This window comes from Leucopleurus acutus (assembly GCF_964270905.1).
Source record: "Leucopleurus acutus genome assembly, chromosome: 1".
Lineage (NCBI taxonomy): Eukaryota > Metazoa > Chordata > Mammalia > Artiodactyla > Delphinidae > Leucopleurus > Leucopleurus acutus.
Window position 1 is genome coordinate 31,485,285 of NC_139142.1, and position 15,778 is coordinate 31,501,062.

The following is a 15,778-nucleotide window of genomic DNA, read 5'->3' on the forward strand; positions in this document are numbered from 1 at the left end:
GACAGTATTAAAATTAAGAACCTATGTTCACATTAAGATAACATTAAGAAAGAGAAAAGACAGGCTTTAAACTAGGAGTAGATATTTGCCACAGATAATGAAGAGCTTGTGTCCAAAATATAAAATGAACTTCTTATAAATCAGTAAGTAAAAGGGCAAAGCCTTCACAATGGAGGATATCAAAATGGCTAATACAAATGTGACAAGGGCTCAGCTTCATTAATGGGATAAGGAAATGCAAAAATTAAACCACAATGAGATACTGTTGCATATCTAGCAGAATGACTGAAATTAAAATTAAAAAAAAAGAAGGAGAAGGAGAAGAATATCAGGAATTGGCAAGGATGTGGAACAATAAATCTCACACACTGCTGGTGGGGTACAAATTGGTACAATTAATTCGGAAACAGATATGTGTGCCTGTGCGTTAAGATACATGCATAAGATTTTTCATAGCCAGGTAATAGCATAATTCATAGTAGTGAAAAACTGAAATCAACCAAAGTATCCATTCTCAGTACTAGAATGAAAAAAAAATTCATACAATGGAATACTCTACAACAATGAAAATCAAACGACAGCCATATGCAGTAACGTGGATGAATTTCACAAATGTCATATTGAGTGAAAGAAGTCAAGTATAAAAGAATACATAGTATAGACTTCCATTTATATAAATATCAAAAATAAGAAATTGAACTCCTCTGTTTAGGGATTCATGCTTAAGTGATAAAATTATGAAGAAGAATAGCAATTACTATATATGTCACCATAGTGTTTATCTTTTGGGAGAGGTAGGAGATAGTCATTAACTATGGGTTATATGGGAATTGATCTAGGTCAGGGGTCCGTACATCACAGCCTAGAGGCCAAATTCAGCTTCCTTCTGTTTTTGTCCATAAAGTTTTATTAGAACACATCCATATCCTTTTGTTTACAGTTGTTTATCAGTGCTTTCACTACAACAGATTTTAAGTAGTTGTGACAGAGTCCATATGGTCCATATGTCTGCAAAGCCTGAAACGTTTACATCTGGCCCTCTACACAAAAAGTTTGCTAAACTTCGCTCTGGGTGATTGTTCCATGAGTGTGTTCATTGAGCTTTATGGTTTTCTGCTTGTATTTTATATATGTATTACAATTTTTAAGTTAAAAAGATAAGCAGTGGAATGTAGTAATTGTTCTAATGCAAACATTAACAAATCGCTGGAAGCCAGCAAGGGGGTCAGGACTCTTGAGGTGTGAGAGTATAAGAAGGAGTGTCAGAGTAAGTGATCTTGAATCTGAGTCAGGAAACACGAATAAGATTGTCCCAGCTGCCTGAAATGGAGAAGGACATTAGCAGCACAGGCACCAACATGTGCGAAGGCAAGAGGTGTGAGAGAAGAGGGCACATTTGGGAGCACAGATATAGTTTGGTGAGGTGGCATGGGAAGAGTGCTAAGAAATGAGGCTGAGGAGGTAGCTGGGATCTTGACAACAAATGATAGGGGATGTCATGATTACAGCTTAGAACTGACTTTGCAGAGGTGGTGACTAAAGGGCATCAAGCAGAGATGTGAAAAACTCAAACTTGCAAAATAAAATATTAAGATGATTTTGGCAACAGTACAGAGGATGAGTAGGAAGAGGACGAGACCTGAGGGGGGAAAAGGCAGCTAGAAGTCTGTTGTGTTGCCGGGAAAGGAGCAATTTCAGTAGGCCCCTGCAGCATATGCCAAGCTCATTTAAAAGCCATTTTTGCCTTCTTCTATTTCTGTGTTCACTGGTGCTGTCCTGAACTTATCTCAGTCTGTCCCTCACATCTTGCTCAGTTTGGATCTTAACACATTCAGCAGGTAATCTTTACTTTGCTTCTCAGATTTGAGACATGACCTTGACTCAAAATAAAACACAGGAACAAGCTGTGTTCCAAGCCAGGGTTACAGGGTAGCTGACAGGCAGTGCCCACTAGCCAGCTGTATGATCAGGTCACCCAAGGTGGCTGTTCTCTTGTTCTCTGTACCTCCCCTGCTTGACCAGTCCCTGCCTCACCTACACCCTACTCACCTGAATGACCTTCTCTCTTAATCATAGAGCCTAATCAGTAAATGCCTATGTATTAATGCTTGCCCCTGGCCCCAGCTACTGATTGTTCTAATCTTTAGATCAGAACTATCTCTACTATGACAGTTTACCAAAGGGGCCATGAGGGACATGCTCCTCTGCTGGTTTCCCTGTAACCCATGAGCCAACCTGATGTCAATTCCCTCTGTAACTGGTAATCTCCCTCTTCCCCTGGGAGCAAAGACTGCTGCCACGTCCTGCCCTCTGTCTGCCTCACATGGTGGAGTGTTGGTCCAGGACCTTGCTTCAGACACGTAAGATCCCTCATCTGTTAAACCATTGATGTGTCTGTTGCCGACGCTGGGCCCTCTCTTTGGTCTTGAGGCTGGGCAAGTACCAGGCTTGCAGGCCTGCAGGGTGCAGCCCAGCACCAGCTTTCCCTTTCCATGGTTGGCTTCAGTAGCAGCCACCATCAGCTTCTCTTGCAGCTCCTCCTGGCCTAGTCCATTCAAGCCTTCACTCGTCTGTTTCCCATGTATTACTTGGATGGCTACTAAGTGGTGGACATTGAGCTTGGTGTCAGATCAGAAAAAGTCAGACACATTCTATGCCCTCAAGGAACTCTCAATCTTGTAGATAAAGACAGATATATAAGCCAGTGAGTGAAATGGAGGGTTTGGGGCTTTGAGAGACATAAAGGCATGGCATAGGGAGCACAGAGGAGGAAGTGGTCCATTCTCTTGGGATTCAATTCTGAAAAGGGATGTTACTTTTAGAAGGACTATTGAGCAGATATTCAGGAGAAGCAACAGCTTGAACCAAGCTACAGAGCCAGAAAAGGTCTGTTGTGTTAGGGGAAACTTTCTGAGACCTTGCTGTTTACATGGCTGTATTAGTAAGCAGCTGACCATGTTCATATATAAGGCAAAATTAATAGCTATTCTTAAGATGAAGATAGTCTGAAGAAGATATAAGAAAAGTGAATAGGTGCTCCAGAGGAGGCTAGGTACAAATCAAAGTAAAAACAAAAACAAAACCCAAAACCCACACAGACAGGTTTTGTCATGGAATGACATCGTACATGGGAGTTAAGGGAAGAATATTTTGCAAGAAGGAGAGAGTGTCCACGTGTGTTAAATGCTTGAGACTTTGTGTGAGAATAGAGAACTGATTCTTGAGTTTGGTGACGTGAAGTTCATCCATGAAAGTCATTTCAGAGGAGGAGTAGGGATAAAGCCAAACTGGAGTGGATTGAAGAGAGAATGGCAAGGAAGTGAAAACAGCTAATACAGAAAACGTCTGAGGAATATTTTGCAGTTGAGGGAGGTAGAGACATGGAGTGGTAACTGGAGAGAGAAGACTAAGTTGGTTAAAGTCATACTGTGGAGAACATTTTTCATATTGGCAGTGGGAGCCCCTGAAGATTTCAGAATCAGAAAATTCGTTGACATTGTAGGGTTGAAAAGAGGAATGTGGCAGTAATGACTTGAGGGAGGGGTGAAATTGAGAAACCAGTGAGCAGATAGTCCAGGAATAAGGGGTAAAGATATGAACCTGGGGGGTGGCCAGCAGGATGGGAATTACCAAACAGAAATGAGGGCTGTTATAGAAGAATAGTGATCTTTGCTCAGACAAAACAGTAGAGCTGAAAGGAATCAAAGTATGATTTGACTTTAAAGAAGAAGAAACTAAGACCCAAGAAAGGAAGGCGTTAAAGCCTATATCTTACACGGAAAGAAATTATGTTATATGTACACACATACATGTATGTATTTGTGCATCCAGAACATAAATACACCTGAGGACATCCCAGTGAGGGGTCCTGGATACGATCATATGAGCAGTTGGCTCCTTGGTCTTCAACAGCCCCCATCTGGCAAATGGCAGGATCGTAGGCTTTCCTCAGTCATGTCTCTTAGGTGTTCCCCAAAGGGCAGGGCCATGGTACACATCATCAGAACTCGCCGTCTGCTCTGGAGGATGTCAGCTTAGAAGCTGGGTTCCTAGGGCCTCTTCTGCATTTCTGTTCTGTGGTCATCTTGAGTCTCTCAGCTCTCACTCTCTGTCCTCTGCACATCTACCATCCTGGGTTGACCAGCTCTCCTGACACTCCCAGTGTGGTGGTGCTACCTTGCTGTGCTCCAACTCCGGTTAGGATTTGGGTACCTGCTCTCCATCTTGCTGCCACCCGGAGCCACTCACCTCTGAATCAGCTGTTGGTAAGGAGGCGCTTCCTTTTGTATTCAACTGTTTTGGAAGGGGAGCTGCTTAGGCTCTGGTGGCACAGCGCTTCAATGTAGTGTCCACTCTTCCCCCTGGGTTTACACATGCTTGCTTAAAGGAGTGGGGGGTGCTGGCTGAAGGCACGTTCAAGGGTAGACTCATTGCCATTGCCATTCAGGCATCGCTGCTGACTCCAACGCAGGGTGTCTGGTTCCTTCATCACTTATGGGGTCCTTCTTTCCCTCCCAATGGCTTGGCTACCCCAACCATTAGGTAGGTATGGCTATATCCCAACTCCAAGTAGAAACCCCAATAAAGTTATTTCCTATAGATCTTTAAGCTACACATGAAGCCAAGGATGTGTTTAAGCCAGTGTTATGTATCCTCATCTATTCAATGACAATAAAGGAAGCTTTGTTGGGAAGTCTCCTCTAACTTGACACTAGTCTCTACCTAGGGCAAGTTACTTAACCAGTCTGGGTCTCATTTTCCTTATCTGGGAGGGTGAAAAATGTAAATATAGATAACGCCCTTAGAATCATGCATCTCATTCACAGCTGGCATCTCAGCTCTGATCCAGATAAGGGGTGTGTGTATAATCACATGTTTACGTATCAACCATTTACATACATGCATAGCCACTTCAATTGGAGGAGACTTACAGAAGCAAAAGTGGAGTTTAAGTGAAAATGTTCCCAGTTACTGCCTCTCCTTTCTTTCATTTAGTTTTCTCTTCCTGGAAGCCCGGAGTATGACTGCTGCCTATAGGAAGATTCCGCACTCCTCTTAACCAGGAAAGAGAAAGCAAGGGACATTGAGGAGGAGAGGCAGGGGAAAGTTGAATGCTTAGAGCCTAGGATTGACCTGTTTGAGATCTCCACCTCCATTTTGACTTTATCTGCAAGGTTGCTTTGTGCACAAGGACATGGTGTGGTGGGAGTAATGAGGTCTTCAAAAGGTGGGCTGATGTCTATGGCAGACAGCAAGAGACCCTATGAGGCAGAGACTGAGCAAAAAGCATCAGTATGTAAAACAGCATCAAATAGACTCATCTGGAGCTTACTTAGCAGGAGGAAGATGGATACAGTCAGAGCTCTAGGTAGAATGGAGAAGTGTTATAAAGTACAGACACTCAGCTTTGTATTTATTAACCCTCAGAGGGATGAAGATCAAGAAATTCAAAATTGGACCAGTGTTGTGTGTGTGTGAGAGAGAGAGAGAGAGAGAGAGAAAGAGAGAGAGTGGGGGGCGGGGGACAAGCTGAACAAGCTGGGGTGATCCCATCCTTTAAGATATGGCTAAGACAGGTAAAAAGCACCATATCTAATTGTGGAAATTCTAAATCACTCCCTAAGATTTCTGTAAATTGCTAGAAGGGTGTGTGTCTCCCAGGACCCCCACTGACCACACTTCTCCTTCCACTGAATGCATTCATTTTATAGATCTTCTCCACACCCTGTTCACCAACCTGCCTAAGCTGGAATTCGGTTTTGCCTCTTAGCTGCCGCATGACTTTGGACAAATTACTTAAGCTCTCTGTGCTTTTGATGCCTCACTTACAAAATGGTGAAAACACTACTGCTTATCGATTTGCCTTGAGTTTATTAAATTAATGAATTACCATAAAACACGTAAATACATTAATGTACGTAAAGAGCTTAGAACACCACTTGGATACGATAAGCATTTTTACAATATTGTAATTATGCTGACCTGATATTAGGCATCAAACCAGATTTTGAGCTCAGGGTCTCTTCTTTCTTTTCACCCAAAACAGCCCTACTCAAAATGCTGTGTGCATGCATGCATGTGCAGAAGACTTTACAAAAGACTGGGGAGATGAAGGAATTTGCATTTCATCTGTAACAACTTACAAACCAACAGCTTACAAGTTCAGAGTATACAATTCTGCTTCTCGAAGGTCCTCACACATCTCCAGTTCGATGTTAGTCCTCTCAGTCTCCACTCATCCCACATTTCTAATCTTAATGAATGTGAGTAATTTTTGCTATCTGTTTTTTCATCTTTAGCTCTACTGACCTATGCCCTCAGGGTCTCCTCATCCACCCTCAACCTGTTTATCAAGAATTTTCTTAAGCATGAGTATTTCCTTCTTCTATAAGCATATATCAGGCAGTAGATACAGTTTCTAATGGTTCTCATGAATTCTTAGATATTGAAGTATGTTGAAAGCAATCTGATTCACTATTTTATCATTTGAGGCAACAGTGGGGCTGTAGGTTTTCTGTAAACCTACATTTTCACACGTCAGGCTGCAAAACTAATACAAGAGACTCTGAGCCCCTAGAGAGCAGAGATTGAAGCTGTCATCTTTTTATCTGCAGCAAACACCAATAGGTGGCTCAAAAATTGATGGACACTTGTAATTCATTGTCTATATCTTTTCAGTAGGAATGAAATACCTTCTTCTGGGAGAAGGCTTCAAGCCTGGTATTGCAGTTACTGGGTGTAAAGTTGCGGCATTTCTTCTCTACCATCATGGTAAAGCAAATGGGCTTAGCTAGGTACCAAAGAGACCCAAATGATATTTATTGCATGGCATAATCCCAGGATCTTTTAAACACCATGAGTAATTCCCATTCTCCTCACTCCACAGAACTTGACATCTAACTTTCTGTTATTGCAATAATTCCTCTTGGTATTCTGTTTCTTCTGTGGAATAGTAAATAATTTTAAATTGCTACCAAATTTAACAGTTTGATCACAGTTATTCCTCTAGTGGGATATTCCTAGCAGAAGAAAGAATTGGGAGAAGTGGTTTCTAAAAGGGAGAGGTGAGGGCTTCCCTGGTGGCACAGTGGTTGAGAATCTGCCTGCTAATGCAGGGGACACAGGTTTGAGCCGTGGTCTGGGAAGATCCCACATGCCGCGGAGCAACTAGGCCCGTGATCCACAACTACTGAGCCTGCGCGTCTGGAGCCTGTGCTCCGCAACAAGAGAGGCCGCAATAGTGAGAGGCCCGCGCACCGCGATGAAGAGTGGCCCTCGCTTGCCACAACTAGAGAAAGCCCTCGCGCAGAAACAAAGACCCAACACAGCCAAAAGTAAATAAATAAATAAATAAAATAAAGTAACTGTACTATTAAAAAATAATAATAATAAAAAAATAAAAGGGAGAGGTGACATTCTTTTCTGTACATACATATTGTCTTCCAAAAGACAGATATTCCTTCTGTTTCCTATACAATTTTGTTTAAAGTATATTTGTAATAAATTCAGTGACTTTTTTTTTTATGTTTGACTGATATCTTTTAAGGTCCACCTCTCTCTTTCCTCTCTGTCCCATATATGGACAAGCTGATAAGAAAGCCCAGGTAGTCTTTCTTTTGTGCCTGTGACAGTTCAAATCATGCACAGGAACCCTTGCTCTAGCCACCCTCCCTGAAGCAGGCTGGGCCTGGGACCCTTTGCTGCAGTATTGCAATGCTTGCAGGTGGACAAACATCTCCTCAAGCTACAAAATACAAAGAAACTTTAAGGGACTAAAAATAACTGCATGCATGTGCAGTTGGGGCAAATTATGGACAACAAGATACAAAAGGACCAGAAAAACCCAACTGCCACTTCTGAAGAGCTGGAAGCAAAAACAGGGTGTCAGGAGCAAAAGCAGGGTACTGCACAAGCCCCCTGCACTCAACACCACAAAGGGGGTGGGCCACCCTCTGGCCTGACCCCTGGGCACATTCCTACCCTCACCCCATACAAGGAACCAACTCGTGCCTCCCCCTCCCCCCACCAGGGAGTGAGCAAGGGAACCTGTTACTTACTTTCGAGCCTTGCCTGAATTTATCTGGCCTCTGATCGATTTCTGTTGATTGGGGAAGGCCAAGAACTCTGGTCAGTTTCATCCCTAGTCACCATAAAAACCCCAAGTCAGTCTTCTTTTCCTGCTCTCTCAAGCCATTTTGGGGCCTGCTTGGGAGCCACCCTGCTCTCCCCAGAAAGTCTCATTTTATGAGTAATAAATCTTCTCATACTTTCTTGGGGTGTGTGAGCATGTGTGTGTGTACGTCCAAACCAGACTTTGAATAGGTGTCCATCCTACCCCTACAGTGTCTGTGCAGCAATTTTATTAAATATTTAATGCATACGAGAGAATATTTATATGTTTAAAGTATCAAAGCAGCAATTTTAAAAAGTTCTAGACCTGTCATTTAACCTCAAAAATAGAACATTACCCATATATTTGAAATGCTTTTATTTGATTTCATGCCTCACGCTCTATAAACCAATCCTCACCCCAACTCACCAGGGTATTAATTACCCTGGGTATTTGATTGTTTACCACTCCCCTTATTATATTTTTACATTTTATCCACAGATATAAGTATTCCTAAATTACATATTTTTGTTTTACATGTTTATCTACTCAATATAGACAAAGTCATACTGTATATACAATTTGGGTATTTTTTTCCTCAATATTATATTTGAAAGTTTTATTTATATTGATTCAAGTAGCGGCATGCATTAATTTTCTCTACTATACTGCATGTCCATTGTATGACTATATTACAAGTGATTTATGGATTCTTCTTTCAGTGGACATTCGGATTTTTCCCCTATTTTTTGAACTTATATGTAATATTGCTGTGAACATTCTTGTACATAAGCTCTGGTAAAAATGTGCAAGAGTTTCTGCAGCATGTATGCCCAGGAGTGGAATGTCTGGGTCATACAATATCCAGTTTTAACTCTGTTTGAGGATGACAAATTGATTTCCAAAGTGGCTGTAAAAATTTACATTCAAATTTTCGTTCAATCTCCAAATATAACTATTTGGATAAACAATTTTCCCAGCAGCATTTATTGGAAGGTTCTTAACCCACTGATCCATATTGTCACCTCTGTCATAAATCAAGTTTGCATATATAAGTTGTCTGTTTCTGAGATCTCTATTCGGATCTATTTATTAGTCTCTTTCTGTCTGTTTCTGTATAATTTGGGCTTATGAATATAGCTTAGTCGTAAGCCTTGATATCTAATAGAACAAGACTCCCACTTTATTCTTTTTATTCAGGAGTTTCCTAACTATTCTTGCTCCTTTGTTCTTACATAGAAATTTTAGAAACAGCTTATTGAGCCACCAACCAGAACACAACAAACAAAACTTATTAGGCTTTTGAGGATTGAATTGAATCTATGAATCAATTTGTGGAGAACCGACGTCTCTGCAGTATTGAGTCTACCTATATATGCACATAGCATAACTCCTCATTTACAGAAGTCTTCTTCAGCATCCTTTAAGAAACTATTACAGTTTTTCCCAGGAAGGGCTTGCCAGGAGGTACTTGGCCCAAGATTTCTCGTGTAGTTCTGTAATTTCTCCCCTAATAAAAAACTTGATTATCTCCTTTCTGCTTTTGTAAAATTTATTCTGTATTTTTCCCCTAATGTCTAAAGTTGGAACGCTTAGTGCATTAATTTTGAGCCTCTTTTGTGCTTAGTTAGGAATATACAATTATCTGTTTCCCTCAAAGTAAGACTTTAGCAGTATCTCACAAGTATTGAATATGAAATTCTTTATCATTCAGTTCTAAGAAATTTTAGAAATTTTCTGATTTCTATTATGACTTTTTTGGCCTGCAAATACATTTTTAAATTTCTAAACACATGGAAGTATTTCTATTTGTTTTTTTGTTATTGATTTTTAACTTAATTTTATGGTTGTTAAGTAAGTATTCTGTATACCAGTTATTTGAAATTTCAGGGACCTGTTTTATGCAGTATCATAAAGATTTTGAGCTTGAAAAGAACATATATTCTGTAGCTGTTGACTGCAGTGTCCTGTATATGTCCTTTTCACTGAGCTTGTTAATTGTGTCGCTCAGAGTTTTTATATCCCCCCTTTTTTGGTCTGTTTAATTTACTCTGAAAAATTAGTTAAAATCCTCCTTTTTGCTGGTGAATTTGCCCATAGATTTTGAGGCTATGTTATCAAGTGCATAAAGTTTAGAATTATTACATTTTCCTGATGAATCGAAGCTTTTATCATTATGCATTGACGATCTTTATTTCTAGAAATGCTTTTTGCTTTGAAGTCTATTTTGTATAATATCAGTATGGCTCCATCAGATTTCTTTCTTTCTTTTTTATACCAGATTTATTTGTGTAGTATTTTCCCTATACTTTGACTTTCTCTGCCCCTATGTTTTAGATGAGGCACTTATGAAGAGCATAGAGTTGGATTGTTTTTGTTGTAGTCTGACAATATTTGACTACTAATTGCGTAGTTTAGACAATTTCCATTCATTGGAATCAGTTTTTTTAAAATTTATTTATTTTTGGCTGCATTGGGTCTTCGTTGCTGCATGCGGGCTTCTCATTGTGCTGGCTTCTCTTGCTGCAGAGCACAGGGTCTAGGCACGTGGGCTTCAGTAGCTGTGGCACACGGGCTCAGTAGTTGTGGCTCGCGGGCTCTAGAGCACAGGCTCAGTAGTTGTGGCACACGGGCTTAGTTGCTCCGTGGCATTTGGGATCTTCCCGGACCAGGGATTGAACTTGTGTCCCCTCCATTGGCAGGCAGATTCTTAACCACTGTGCCACCAGGGAAGCCCTGAATCAGTTTTATATTTGGTATGGTAGATTATTTTATTATCAAAATATTCACCGACCCTTCCTAACAGCTCCTCCTTACAAGGCCCCTCTCTTCCAGGCCTATCCCTGTTAAAGTATTATACTTCTGAGGCTATTAACATCTAAGCCCATTAACGGGCTTGACCATGTGATTTTATGTATTTATTTTAATTTTATTTTTTTTTAATACAGCAGGTTCTTATTAGTTATCCATTTTATACATATTAGTGTATATATGTCGATCCCAATCTCCCAATTCATCCCATCACAAACCGTCCCCCCCGTTTCCCCCCTTGGTGTTGATATGTTTGTTCTCTGCATCTGTGTCTCTATTTCTGCCTCGCAAACCAGTTCATCTGTACCATTTTTCTAGATTCCACATATATGCGTTAATATATGATATTTGTTTTTGTCTTTCGGACTTACTTCACTCTGTATGACAGTCTCTAGGTCCATCCACATCTCTACAAATGACCCAATTTCGTTCCTTTTTATGGCTCAGTAATATTCCATTGTATATATGTACCACAACTTCTTTATCCTTTCTTCTGTGGATGGGCATTTAGGTTGCTTCCATGACCTTGCTGTTGTAAATAGTGCTTCAGTGAATATTGGGGTGCATGTGTCTTTCTGAATTACGGTTTTCTCTGGGGATATGCCCAGTAGTGGGATTGCTGAGTCATATGGTAATTCTATTTTTAGTTTTTTAAGGAACCTCCATACTGTTCTCCATAGTGGCTGTATCAATTTACATTCCCACCAACAGTGCAAGCGGGTTCCCTTTTCTCCACACCCTCTCCAGCATTTGTTGTTTGTAGATTTTCTGATGATGCCCATTCTAACTGGTGTGAGGTGATACCTCATTGTAGTTTTTTTTTTTTTCAGAAATTCAAAAATGGCCTTTTACTATCCACAATTAAAAATTAATCTTGTAATAATTTATACTGGAAAAGAATCTGAAAAAGAATACATATATACATATAACTGAATCACCTGAAACTAACACCTGAAACTAACACAACATTGTAAATCAACCACACCTCAATGAAAAAATAGTAAGTTTCAAGAGAAAATATTTTAGCATTTAATGTCTTAGTATTAATCAACATCTACTGATTCAAAAGTTAAAAAGTATGTCCCATTAAATGTATGCACTTGAATTATTAAAATAATACCCTTGGAATTACAATAAAATACTCAATATTTTGCCCATTATGTAATTAGGTAAATAGAATTATGACAAGGTCAATAATTAGTGATTAGTAATATGCCAAAATAATTTCATACATTTATAAATATATCAAAATCTCTTCTAGTTTAATTGTCCTCAGAAACCTAAGAATACCACTCAATCATCATTTTACTTGTCATTTTCATCAGACACCATTCTTTTTGATTTTGTATTCTACTGAATACATCTTTCCCTGATTACTTTTGTTTTACTGAAAAGAAAAATAAAATCGTTTTCTTGGAAACAAAATGAAGTCTAAATTAATTCAATAGCTGCTGAAATTTCACCTGAAATTTTAAACAGCTAGAAATCCACGTTATCTTTAATATATAGCTAGTACACAATAAAAATTAAAGGGGCTATTTTGGGAAAGTTGATGCAAGGAGAAAAATTGATTAAAGTATATTCACTGAAAGTCCTGTCATCAACATTTTTATTTAGTTTAGTAAATGCTAGAATATAAATACATAACAATATGTTCTTTCTTATCATGGGTAGTCTTTTTTTTTTTTTTTTTTGCGGTACACGGGCCTCTCACTGTTGTGGCCTCTCCTGTTGCGGAGCACAGGCTCCGGACATGCAGGCTCAGTGGCCATGGCTCACAGGCCTAGCCGCTCCGTGGCACGTGGGATCCTCCCGGACTGGGGCACGAACCCGTGTCCGCTGCATCGGCAGGTGGACTCTCAACCACTGCATCACCAGGGAAGCCCTCATGGGTAGTCTTTTATATAACTAAATTTCATGGCCAACATTTTACATAACAAAACAACACAGAAGAAAAATCTGTAAAATATCAGAAATGGGGCAAGGACATCAGAAAATAATGCATTTTATATAAATTATAGAGGACAGTTACAATGAAAACCCATTATTTTCCTCTCTAACTGAATTTTACAAGATAAAGTCAACACATATTATTCTGCACACTGCTAAGAGTGCATAAACAGTGTGGATTTTTCAGAAGACAGTGGTCAAAGACAAATGTTATCTTGATGACATATATTGTTCTTAGTTCTTAACTGGAGTTGAGCTTCCTTTCATAGTCTTCTTTAGATGACAGTAGTTTGGCAAGATTTTCAACAGGAAATCCAGTTGTAGTGTCTGGGGCTGTGGGCGCTCAGTCTGTACCCGATGAAGACAGCCTGCACCATAAATCACTGTGTTCTCAGGGATGACTTCAAATGTGTTCAGTTTGCAACAGGCCCCAATGATGCAACCACTTGTCAATATTACGTTTCTGCCTACATACGCAATTGATTCAATAATATTATTATCTCCTATTTTCATGGCTTGGGAATAACAGCCAACTTCAAACACACTATTTGTGCCAATGATCATAGGTTTGGGCTCTGAATCTGCTGCATCAGAGTGAGCATTTGTGATGAGCGCCTGTTCTTCTATTACGTTACCTTCGCCAATCACTATGGGCCCGGCTTCCGCAGTGATTTGTGCTTTAGGGTGGATCACTGTCCTGGGTCCTATAGTTACATCACCCCTGATTTCACTCTCTACACACACAACTGCTCCAGGTGCAATCTTCACACTTTTTTGAGTCTTTTCCGACATGGTTCGGGCCCTGTCTCCTCATTGTAGTTTTGATTTCATTTTTGTAATAATTAGTGATGTTGAGCAGCTTTTCATGTGCCTCTTGGGCATCTGTATGTCTTCTTTGGAAAAATGTCTCTTTAGGTCTTCTGCCCATTTTTGGATTGGGTTGTCTTTTTTTTAATATTGAGCTGCATGAGCTGTTTATGTATTTTGGAGATTAATCCTTTGTCCGTTGATTCGTTTGCAGATATTTTCTCCCATTCTGAGGGTTGTCTTTTCATGTTGTTTATAGTTTCCTTGGCTGTGCAAAAGCTTTTAAATCTCATTATGTCCCATTTGTTTATTTTTGTTTTTATTTCAGTTACTCTAGGAGGTGGGTCAAGAAAGATCTTGCTGTGCTTTATGCCAGGGTGTTCTTTCTATGTTTCCCTCTAAGAGTTTTATAGTGTCTGGCTTTACAGTCTTTAATCCATTTTGAGTTTATTTTTGTGCATGGTGTTAGGGAGTGTTCTAATTTCATTCATTTACATGTAGCTGTCCAGTTTTCCCAGCACCACTTATTGAAGAGACTGTCTTTTCTCCATTGTATATCTGTGCCTCCTTTGTCATAGATTAGTTGACCATAGGTGTGTGGGTTTATCTCTGGGCTTTCTATCCTGTTCTGTCGATCTATATTTCTGTTTTTGCTCCAGCACCATATTGTCTTGATTACTGTAGCTTTGTAATAAAGTCTGAAGACAGAGAGTCTGATTTCTCCAGCTCCATTTTTTTCCCTCAAGACTGCTTTGGCTATTCGGGGTCTTTTGTGTCTCCATACAAATTTTAAGATGTTTTGTTCTGGTTCTGTAAAAAATGCAGTTGGTAATTTGACAGGGATTGCACTGAATCTGTAGATTGCTTTGGGTAGTGTAGTCACTTTCACAATATTGATTCTTCCAATCCAAGAACATGTTATATCTCTCCATCTGTTCGTGTCATCTTTGATTTCTTTCATCAGTATCTTATACTTTTCTGAGTACAGGTCTTTTACCTCCTTATGTAGGTTTATTCCTAGGTATATTATTCTTTTTGTTGCAATGGTGAATGGAATTGTTTCCTTAATTTCTCTTTCTGATCTTTCATTGTTAGTATAGGAATGCAAGAGATTTCTGTGCATTAATTTTGTATCATGCAACTTTACCACATTCATTCATTAACTCTACTAGTTTTCTGGTGGCATCTTTAGGATTGTCTATGTATAGTATCATGTCATCTCAAACAATGACAGTTTTACTTCTTTTCCAATTTGTATTCCTTTTATTTCTTTTTCTTCTCTGATTGCCATGGCTAGGACTTCCAAAACTATGTGGAATAATAGTGGGAAGAGTGGACATCCTTGTCTTGTTCCTGATCTTAGAGGAAATGCTTTCAGTTTTTCATCATTGAGAATGATGTTTGCTGTGGGTTTGTCATATATGGCCTTTATTATGTTGAGGTAGGTTCCCTCTGTGCCTACTTTCTGGAGAGTTTTTATCATAAATGGGTGGTGAATTTTGTCAAAAGCTTTTTCTGCATCTATTGAGATGATTATATGGTTTTTATTCTTTAATTTGTTAATATGGTGTATCACATTGATTGATTTGCATATATTGAAGAATCCTTCCATCCCTGGGTTAAATCCCACTTGATCATGGTGTATGATCCTTTTACTTTTTTTTCCTTTCTTTTTATTTTTTTGTTGTACGCAGGCCTCTCACTGTTGTGGCCTCTCCTGTTGCGGAGCACAGGCTCCGGACACTCAGGATCAGCGGCCATGGCTCACGGGCCTAACCGCTCTGCAGCATGTGGGATCTTCCCAGACTGGGACACGAACCCATGTCCCCTGCATCAGCAGGTGGACTCTCGACCACTGCGCCACCAGGGAAGCCCTCCATTGTATATATGTACCACATCTTCTTTATCCTTTCTTCCGTGGATGGGCATTTAGGTTGCTTCCATGACCTGACTATGGTAAATAGTGCTGCAATGAACATTGGGGTGCATGTGTCTTTCTGAATTATGGTTTTCTCTAGGTATATGCCCAGTAGTCGAATTGCTGGGTCATATGATAATTCTATTTTTAGTTTTTTAAGGAACCTCCATACTGTTCTGCAT

The 15,778-nt window shown here is 39.7% G+C and overlaps 1 protein-coding gene across 1 annotated transcript; it reads right to left on the minus strand.

Moving 5' to 3' along the window:
* Positions 1 to 13,105: 13,105 nt before the first annotated feature.
* Positions 13,106 to 13,663, minus strand: LOC309957831 (dynactin subunit 6-like; the record flags this gene model as incomplete). The annotated part of the gene is made up of 1 exon (XM_082833334.1): positions 13,106 to 13,663. One exon carries the CDS (start codon positions 13,661 to 13,663, stop codon positions 13,106 to 13,108), a length of 558 nt encoding a protein of 185 aa, XP_082689460.1.
* Between the last annotated feature and the right edge of the window lie 2,115 nt (positions 13,664 to 15,778).